The 10,721-nt window shown below is 36.5% G+C and overlaps 2 protein-coding genes across 3 annotated transcripts in view; both read right to left on the bottom strand.

The window, feature by feature from the left end:
* LOC107870086 (protein PHR1-LIKE 3) overlaps positions 1 to 1,076 on the bottom strand; it is a gene marked incomplete at its 3' end in the record, with an annotated part of 20,407 nt that extends 19,331 nt beyond the window's left edge. The window contains 1 exon segment of the mRNA XM_047412373.1: positions 258 to 1,076. Within this exon segment, the coding sequence (XP_047268329.1) occupies positions 258 to 468 (211 nt within the window).
* A 1,607-nt stretch (positions 1,077 to 2,683) lies between these two features.
* LOC107870085 (E3 ubiquitin-protein ligase WAV3) lies at positions 2,684 to 6,639 on the bottom strand. Of its 2 annotated transcripts, XM_047412371.1 has the most exons (4): positions 6,448 to 6,639; positions 6,161 to 6,338; positions 5,351 to 5,449; positions 2,684 to 4,399 (listed from the first exon to the last, which is right to left on the bottom strand). In XM_047412371.1, the coding sequence occupies exons 2-4, from the start codon at positions 6,323 to 6,325 to the stop codon at positions 3,044 to 3,046; spliced, it is 1,620 nt and encodes a 539-aa protein (XP_047268327.1). In that variant the 5' UTR covers positions 6,326 to 6,338; positions 6,448 to 6,639; the 3' UTR covers positions 2,684 to 3,043. The 2 variants fall into 2 exon arrangements, with proteins under 2 accessions (XP_047268327.1, XP_047268328.1); XM_047412372.1 differs by lacking the exons at positions 5,351 to 5,449; positions 6,448 to 6,639 and having other exon boundaries at positions 6,161 to 6,427.
* Positions 6,640 to 10,721: the final 4,082 nt, after the last annotated feature.

Genomic DNA, 10,721 nt, shown 5'->3' with positions numbered 1-10,721 from the left:
ACAACAACAACATTCTTGATAAGCTCAACAACAACAACAACATTCTTACGAAGCTCAACAGCAATAACAACATTCTTGAGAAGCTCAACAACAACAACAACATTCTTAAGAAGCTCAACAACAAAAACAAAACCATTCTTGATAAGTTCAACAACACCAACAATCTTGATAAGCTCAACAACAACATTCTTGATAACTTCAACCACAAAAGAACAAAAATCAACAAAGGGGCAAATGAGAAAGAAAGAAATACTAACTACTTGGACCCCCAAGTTGAGTAACAGCATCAACAAATCGTTCATGAAGATCAGCAGTCCATCTGAGACGAGGTTTAGGATCTGAAGTTAGAACAAGACAAGGGTCTCCTCCATTTACCCTTTGATGATGAATCCCAACAACATTAACATCACACCCATGATGTTGTATATACTCATCTTCTTGTCCAGACTGAATCAATCTTGGATACATTGAATCACACCCCTTTGCTTCTTTAATCAAATTCTAACAAAGGGTAAGTAAAAGAAAAAGTAGTTTTTGCCAACCCCCAAAGTCAAGAATGAAATGATGAAGTCTTATTACCCGGGGGTTCTTGATGTTTAAATTGTGTACCCAAGATTGATTTTTTTCTTCACACAAGCATTTAGTAAATTGTGTAACCAACAAAGTGTCACGTCAGCCAAGAAAGTATCACGATAACTAAAAGTGGTGATAAAAATAGTTATAATTGAGTTCCGGAATAATAGGACCCTGTAAAATGGGAGTGTGTCGTAACAAATTTGGACATAGTTCGAGGCACTAGATGCTTTACTCTTTTTTTTCATTAATAACTATGGTGTTCGGACAAATTTACTGGTATGTTGTTAGTATCGTGGATACGTCTCACATATCAAGTAATTCTATCTATCAAAATTAGAGCAAATGTTATGGGAAGAAATGGTATTTTTGTCTCGCGCACCCAAGGTAGTGGTACAGTGGTCGGTGAAGTGGGTTAATAATCTGAGATATGTGTGTTATTATGAATTTCTGGGGATAGGTGTGTCGAAATGATTTTTTATCGTAAACTCATGGTTATGTCTGCGGTGATCTATTAAATGATAAGGACTGCTTCGAAGAAATAAACGTAGCCTGTTTTAGGACAAAGAATGAAAAAACAGGAATTGCAGTTTATTTTGATTTTTTTCATGTGTGTTAGCATATGAATTTTTGCAGATATGTGCATCGGAATGAATTTGTTATATTCCTTCTACGGGTACTAGAATCTGTATTAATACAACAACAACTTCATAACAAGTTCACGTATGAACAAGTACAGTTTTGAAGTTCTTTAACACCTTCAACACAAGATTATTACTAATAGTGTATTAGATATGAGAAAATAGATGAAACAGAAATTTTTAGACCAAGTCACCCGAGTTCACGAAGTGTCCTTAAGAAATAATTCCCCTCACTGTACCCGATGTTATGAAATTTTCCTCCTAGGATAAAAGGGCCTTCAATCCAATTATAGCGGTACCTCAAATAATTGAATTCCACGAAGGCACTCAACGGTTTGAATGATCACACAGTATATTTTTAAGAGAAAAAGAGTTTTGTATTCTGAAAAATTTCATATATCAAACTTGTGGATCAAAGCAAGTCTTTGGTTGGTTTGGCGGCCTATTGAGTAGATTTGGTTGGTTTGGCGGGGCCGTTAGATCCATTTTTCAAGTTAAACAGGCGAAACGGCAGAAATTGCGGGTTATTTTGCGACTTCCAGTGGATGTTAGCCTACGTTTCGGGCGGTGAGCTTGGGCCCCAGGATCGATATTGGGCGAAACTTCTCGGGCGGTCCCCTGACGGCCTATTAAGTGGATCTGATTGGTTGAAATTGTGGGTTTTTACAACTTTCGGTAGGTGTTTGTCCACGATTCGGGGATGGACTCGGGCCTCAGGATCGAAATTGGGCGAAACTTCTCGAGCAGTTCCCCCGCAGCCTATTGAGTGGATCTGGTTGGTTTGGCGGGGTTGGTAGAAGCCATTTTTCAAGTCAAACCGGCAAAACGGTAGGAATTGCGGGTTTTTGCAATTTTTCATGTGTGTTAGGCTATGGATTGATTGGGGAACGGGCGTTCTAATATGTTTTGCGCAAAAATTCTCAGGTCCTTTCGTGACAACCTATTAAATGAATTGTGTTTCTTTGGAGAGGCAGATAACGCTTTATTTAAGAAATATGAGCGAGACTAAAGGATTTTTTGCGATCTTTTGTGTGCGCTAGCCTATGGATTGATGGGGGCATCCAAATGCGTTTGGGTGAAACTTTTTTGGTCCCCTCGTGACAACCTACTAAGTGGATCGTGTTCCTTTGAAAGTACGAATGGAGTTTTTTTATAAGACATATAAACAAAATATAGCCAGATTTGGGGATTTTTCTGTCCAATTTTACTTGTCCACTATTTTAAAAATAAATGTCCAACAATACTTATCCAATTTGGAAAATCAACGGATAATTTACCCAATTTCTATCCATTTTACCTTTAGTATCAAATAAAATTCATTACTCAATTTCCAAAGCATTAAACTTATTATATTTAAAGAGTGATATGATAAAATTACCGTTATCATTTACTATTTTTTGATATTTGTGTCGAGTCAATAGTGAACAACTATTGATGGACGGAGGGAGTAACATGTAAGTGCTCATATCTTAAACACTTCATAACATCTCATTCAATAATAGTATTAGATTCTTTAATACAAAAAATTGGGAACATAGATATACAAGAAACTATCTTCATGTATTTTCAACATCACACCTATAATGCAAATTTCTTCAACATCACACCTATAATGCAAATTTCGGAAACAGCCTCTGGCAGAAATGCAAGGTAAGGCTGCGTACAATACACCTTTGTGGTGAGGCCCTTCCCCAGACACCGTGCATAGCGGTAGCTTTAGTGCACCGGGCTGCCCTTTTACACCTATAATGCAAATTCTTAGAAAAAATGTTTGTTCATTTAATAGAGATCATCTCAGATATCAGTGTCAAGAAGCAATGCCAAGAGCATCATATCCGATAGCCGTGTAAACGCTTAGCCCATCGTCTAGCCATGAAGGGATCATGATACTCCCAGCCCTCAACGCTACTACTCCTTCCACCGGTGCTCTCAACAACGTCAACATCATCTGTCATTTCTTTCCTATCGCCAATGCCGACTACAACTTCACCTGTTTTAATAGTGTCGTCCATCATGCAATCAATGTAGGTATATACCACGCGTACTTTGTCCATTTCTTCCAAAAGTAATGGAATTCTCCTCTCCTCACCCCCTCGCAATTCTCCAAGCCTCACGATCCTTGTATCCTCTCCGATCCTCAATGCAATATCTCTAACTGCACCACATAGTATCTTAGCAAGAAATCTCTCGAATTCGTGCATTACGAATCCATTTGAAGTGCCAAATCCAAATCCGACATGGAACTTATGGATTGTGATCGGAAGTTCCAAGTGAAACCCGTGGAAGGATCTTGTTGGATTGTCGGAAAGATGCAGAATAAATGAATGAGTATTTTGGTGGGACCGCTCTCGTAGTATCTTTACTCCTTTCTTGAGTCCTTCTGCTGGATCAGCTTGGCCCATATAGAACAGTCGATCAATCACTTGAAGTGCCGTGCGCTTCCCATAAGAGGTCATACACTTGAGCGGGAAGATCCGTGCTGCGGCAGAAGAGTAGGTAACAATAGCCAACCGGTCTATAGGCCGCAATGAAAATACCACAAACGCCATGGCTTGTTTCATAAGCCTAAGGTGAGGTCCATTTGGGCTTGCCACTAAGATTAAGTCGGTGGCTGGCTGATGTGCCAATTTTAAGCAAAGATAAGCACTCCTAGACGAGCTGCTAACAACGGGGGACTGCGTAGTTTCTACAAAATGCCGTGCTGCTGTCTGTGAAGATTCTAAAGAAGAACTACATAGACAATGCTGAGGGTAAGGGCATGAGCTAAAGCCGGACTTTTGATTCAGGCAAGGATCAAACACGGAGGTACTGTGAGGGTCAGGTGATAAAGACAGATGCAAACGGTGAATATCTGATGTGCGGTCAGGCTCGACAGGATCATCATCATCATAACGAGCAGAGCGTAAAAAGGAACGCCTATGTACCCGAGAAGTAGCAATTGATTCATCAAGAATCTGGAGAATGGGATCAGCTTGATTACTGTGAGGAGTATAATGAAGCTTCAACGTCCGAGGTAACTGAGTCCAATGTGCACGGCAAACAGGACAAGTAACATTGCCGTGGCGGATGTTGGATGATATACAAGCAAAATGGAAAGCATGAGAGCATTGAGCTGTGAATATAGCCTGTCCTGGACTGCTATCGCAGCTGTAGCTCAACGGATCCAGACATATCGGACAAAAGTTCTGCCAGATAATAGAAAGAGAAGCATCAGATTCTTTGTACATCAAATGGTTAGATAACGGGAAGACGTGAGCGTAATATCAACAGAAAGTGACTAGTATATACATAATAACAATTTCCATACAAGCAACATTGAACATATCGATGCCAAAAAGAAACAAACGAGTTCTTAAAACACAAGAAAACGAAAATTCCAGATTTTTTATGAGAAAAGACTTAACTGTGTTTTTTTCCGGCAAGAAGAATTTCTTTGAAAAAGTTATCGAACAAGGAAAATCTCATAAGATACACTTTAGTGTGCCAAGCCCCCTTCCCCCAGGTATGTTTCTTTCTAAGTTGCACGGACCCTTCACTTTTGATGCCGCACCCTTGTCGGATTCTCCAAAAATACACTAGTTTTGGGGAATCCGATACGCACCCGTTGGCATTTTTGAAGAGTCCGAGTAACATAGGTTTCTTTATATTATATCTTTCTTCCCAGTTGACAATAAGGGATTACTTAAGTGTAACCTCTAGTACTTGTAATAAAACATGCTTTACTTGAGCAGACGGTCTATTGGAAACAGCCTCTCTACCTGCTCAAGATAGGGGACGTCTGCTTACACGCCACCCTACCCAGACCCCACTTGTGGCATTATACTAGGTGCATTGTTGGGAATAAATGTTTATGGGCTAACTTTTGCGGTTGAGTTAGGTCCAAGGTTCATTTTGGTATCAGACTCAGGTTCATCCCAGTTCTTGGTGTATCCAATGTCAGGCCTAGGTGTACGGGAGTGTTGAGTTCCCACATTGGCTCAAAATGGATGGCATGGTCTCTATCATGAAAGACCAACGAGCGCTAGCTAAGCGCAGCTAACTTTACCGGAACCACAATCCCGAAGCTAGAACAATTTGGAGTTTGCAGCACAGCAATCACGATGACTAGTAAATTGAGAATGCAGAAAAGAAGGTACCTTGTTAGAAGGTGTGTTAGTGGTCGAATCTAATCGTGAGGTTTTAATTACAGTAGTATGGTTCAACACCTCGAGATTATTCGCCTGATATGGAAACTCCTGCACAAAACAAATCATCAAATGCATGAAATTTTACGAAGAAAAAGAACTCAACGTGGCATGATAGTACTACTCCATCCTTGACCAAAGATCTCGAGTTCAGAGTACTAGGTAACATTTTAGACTCAACGTTGGACTTTTCACAACCCGGAGTTAGTTGAGCCTTAACGTAAGTACCAGACACCGGGTGAGAAACCTTTATCGGACGATACTACATTATCCTTAACACGAGATCCCGAGTTCGATTCTTGGGTAACATTTTATCCTCAATGTGGAACTTCCCATAATTCGGATTTAGTTGAGCCTCAATGCAGGTACTAGACACCGGTTGGAAATTGTGAATGGATGTTACTACTTTATCTTTAACTAGACATCTCGAATTGGAGTCCTAGCTAACATTTTATCCTAAATGTGGGACTCTCCAAAATCCGAATTTAGTTGAGCTTCGATGCAAGTACCAAACACCGAGCGTAAAACTATGATGGGATAGTACTACTTTATCCTTAAAAAGTTAGTTGAGCCTCGATGCAAGTACCAGACACCAGATGGGAAACTATAATGGAATCATACTACTTTGTCCTTAACCAGACATCTCGACTTCAAGTCCTAAGTAACATTTTACACTCAATGTAGGACTTAAGTCTACCTCAATACAGATACCGAACATCAAGTAGAAAACCAAAAAAAAAACAAAAACACCAGCAAACTTACAGAGGTGTTGTTGTTGTTGTTGTTAGGAACAGAAGAAGGAGGAGAGTTTTGATATCCACAAAAGAATGAGTTACATGTCTGAACAAGAATCCTTTTAGCTACTTTCTTCAGCTTCCCTGAATACGACAATGATGATTCTCCGGCAAAAATACCCATTACCGGCATGTAAAATTATTCACTGTATATTTATAACTAGAGTAAATCTCACAAAACCCAAATGGGAAAGCTTATAGCCACTAACAGTAACAGTAGACAGACAAACAAAGAAAGAGAGAGAACAAACGTACATTTCCCTGCACTAAAGCTTTCGTTACATGAGAATCACCTGTTAGTAACTTTACCGGTTATTCGTCCGAGAGAAAGGAGAACAAGAAACTAAAGGAGTTAAAAGAAAAGTTCCCACTATTGTACGTAAGCTTATCTTGCTTTTGCGAAAAAATTATTTCCACGACTTAAATACGTGCTCTTCTGATTACTTGAGAACAACTTTACCGATTAGTTAAAAATAAAATAAAGGGCTAAGAAAAGTTGGGAATTGCCAGTTTTTCAATAATGGGGGGTCAGTGAGTCCCCTTTACTGTCTCTATCATACACAGAGACTCAACAACAACTATTATGAATATTGCTTTACTTTGTTGTGTTGTGTCCCCATTGAGTAGAGCTAGTTTTCGTTACGGTTTTGATCGAACTCAGTAATTTTGATTCACATATTATAGTAGTAAGTAGACCTTTCGAGTTCGAGCTTTAAATATTGAGTCGATTTTGGCACTTTTCATTACGAACTCAAATTAGTCGGGCTCTAATGCATGTACGAAGATATTGGATGGAAAGAAATGACATATATAAAGAAATGAGTATTTTAAATTTGGCTTCATTTGACAAGTAAGTACTCCGACTTTGATCATATCAACCGACAACTAAATACTTTTACTTATTTTTACTCTGTCTTCTGGACAATCGATGGTGACGTGATACATAAATTTTGAAAGGTGTTTAGATGAACGTTTTGCAAATCGAAGCGTTCGACTGACAGAGTAAGGACGAGTTGAACAGCCAAATTTAAATGTTTAATTATGTTATACTAACCAACAAAAATATCAAATTCACAAATTTTAAATTCTGAATTAATCTTAAATATTTAATTATATTATATACTAACTACCAAAAATATCAGACTCGTAAACTTTAAATTCTGAATCCGTCTCGTATATATATATTTCAGTCAAACATTAGGTTCTGCTCACTGTTCAGTCCTCACTCACTTTTTTTGTTTGGCTCTTGTGTCATTTTTTTCTTTTTTTCTTTTTGGTAAGTTGTAGTATTATTGTTTGCAAGTGTTACCCCACTATTTATTTTATTTTGTACTTTTCCTTTAGCTCATGCCCCCAAAAAAATTTCAATTTTTGCGAATCACAACTAATTTCATTAGATACTTATCATTTTCTATCAATAATAAATATCAAATAATTCTTTTTTGGTAACATACTTTTACTTAATTAAAAAAATTATGTGCATTCTCTATTATTATTACATTTATAAGTTAATCATCTAATATATATCACCTTTTAACTTTGGCTTTGGCGCACCTCGATTAATTTCACGAGACATTTGTTATCTTCTATCAGAAACAAATATCAGATAACTCTATAAGTATATATTATTCTTTTCGCTACCATACTTATATTTACTAAATTAAAAAAATTAAAAACTATGTGCATTCTCCATTATTATTACGTTTATAAGTTAATTACTTAATATGTATCACCTTTTTTATCATCTCAATTAATTGTATTTAACTATTCATTATTTTAGACTAGAGTCTATCGATATATCATTTCTACCTTTATAAGGTAGGGATAAAACAACGTACACACATTGTTGACTTCATACACAACTATGACCAAATTTGCTACACGTACTCCAACTTCACGGGGGTCCTATTACCTTCCTGAACTCAATTTGAGTGCATTTTTGTCACCATTTTGTGCTGACATGACACCTTTTATCAACTTTTTAACTGACGTGACATCCTTGACGTGGATCTTATTTTATGTAATAAAAGTGTCACGTTAATAAAAAAAATGTCAAAAATATGCTAAAAATGAGGTTGGAAGTAATAGGATTCATGTGAAGCTGTAGTGTATCGTAACAACTAATATATTATTATGGCTATTGTTTAATCAGAGAAATGTGATAAAGGACTTTGAAGTTTTAAAAAAGTAAACAGATGTAACAGTTTCCAATAATTTATTTTTTGACTACCAAGCATAATTTTGAATATCGTTCTTTTTATGGAGAGTTCCTTTAATTTCAAGTTAATCCAAATGTATATTTTTGGATTTTTTTTTTTCTCTTTTTGTACCAAATAAATAAATGAGAGAAAATGCTCTCACTTGAACTATCCGTAAAAAAGTTGAGACACACCTCCTATTACCTCTGAACTAATTAAAACCGTCGTCTTAACTGAACTTTAGAAGGGTCCTATTACCTCTTGGACTAATTAAAATCGTATTTTTGACAATCTTAGTGCCTACGTGGCACAATACACTGAAGGGTCCACGTTGGTACTAAGGTTATCAAAAATATGATTTTAATTAGTCCTGGGATAAGAGGATCCTCCTAAAATACGGGTGTGTCTCAGCCTTTTCGCGTGTAGTTCAAGGTGGAAATAGAACATTTTCCCATAAATAAATAAAGTTCACTTCTACTAAAATTAAGCAATTTGTTTTGAGATAAGCATTTAGTAGCCTCTCGAACTATGATCAAAATTGCTACGATACACCCCAACTTCACAGAGTTCCTATTATTCCTTAAACTTAATTTTAACGTATTTTCATCACCCTTTTGCGCTGACGTGGCATCAAAGGTGTTATGTCAGCGAAAAAGATGTCACGTCAGCTAAAGAGGTTGGTAAAAATTCGCTAAAATTTAGTTTGGGGTTACAGAAATCTCGTAAAATTGAAGTGTGTCGTAGCAAATACTGATTCGAAACTCGAAAGAAATCGAGCCATTTACACCTAGTAGGACCCCATAAAAGTTGTAATAGTAATACATTGAAATAACCAAATGAAGTAAGAAAAAAAATTATAATAAAAGGGAATTGGCTTATTTTTCAAAAAGTTCAAAAGAAAATAAACAAAAGCTGAACTATTGAGAAGACCCAAAAAGATTGATAACAATTTTGAATTTAAAGTTTGAATTTGAAATTTAAAATTATTGTCTCATGAAATATTATTATTATTATTATTATTATTATTATTATTATTATTATGTTTCAACATGTGAACTAATCAAAGAAAATTTGACCATATAAAGCTATCAATCACCTTGAAGTTTCGTCTGATTGGTGGGATAAGGAATAATAATTCCAGGATAAAACGGATTTTATTATTTTTCGTTTGATTATGAGTATTACTTACTCGAAGAATAAATTTTATATTAAAATGGTGAAATTACTAATCCGGTTCAAATGAAAGATGGAAATATCCTTGTTTGTCTCATTCTGCTAGCCGAAACGACTTTTAAGTGTTCACGTCAAACCAATAAACGAAATACGTATATTTTTAAAACTTCACATGTACATACAACAGCAACATACTCAGTGAATTTTCATAAAGTTGAGTGGGGGAAGATAAAGTATACGCAGTTCATTCCGCTGCCTCAGATGAAATTAAGAGGTTGTTTTCGATAGACCTCGGCTCAAGAAAGCTCCACATGCATATAAGTACACAAAATCAAAATGATTGAATTTTATGTTGTTCATATCACTACCTCGGATGAAGTAGAGAGGTTGTTTCCAATAGATCCCGGCTAAGGAAAAAGTCCAAATGTATAATGATTGAATTTTATGTTGTTCATATCGCTACTACCTCGAATGAAGTAGAGAGGTTGTTTCCGATAGATCCCCGGCTTGGGAAAAAGTCCAAATGTATAATGATTGAATTTTATGTTGTTCATATCACTACCTTGGATGAAATAGAAAGGTTGTTTCTGATAGATTCCCGGCTCGTGGAAAAGTCCAAATGTATATAAGTACACAAAATCAAAATGATTGAATTTTATACCGTTCTACTACCTCAGATGGAGTAGAGAGACTGTTTCCAATAGACCCTCGACTCAGGAAAAGTCCACATGTATATACGTACACAAAATCAAAATCATAGAATTTTATGTTGTTCATATAACTATCTCAGATGAAGTAGAGAGACTGTTTCCAATAGACCCTCGGCTCGGAAAAAGTCCCAGTGTATATAAGTACACAAAATCAAAATGATTGAGTTTTATACTGCTCATATCACTATCTCAAATAAAGTAGAGAGGTTGTTTCCAATAGATCATCAGCTCAGGAAAAAATCCACGATAAAGTAAAGAGCTTGTTTTCAACAGACCCTCGGCTCAGGAAAAAGTCCACATGTATATAAGTACACAAAATCAAAATGATTGAATTTTATACCGTTTATATCACTATCTCAAATGAAGTAAAGAGGTTGTTTTCAATAGACCATCGGCTCAGGAAAAAGTCCACGATGAAGTAGAGAGGTTGTTTTCAATAGACCCTTGG

The sequence above is a fragment of the Capsicum annuum genome, chromosome 5 (genome assembly GCF_002878395.1).
Source record: "Capsicum annuum cultivar UCD-10X-F1 chromosome 5, UCD10Xv1.1, whole genome shotgun sequence".
Lineage (NCBI taxonomy): Eukaryota > Viridiplantae > Streptophyta > Magnoliopsida > Solanales > Solanaceae > Capsicum > Capsicum annuum.
The sequence above is the reverse complement of the archived record's forward strand: the minus strand, read 5'-3'. Positions and strand labels throughout refer to the sequence as shown.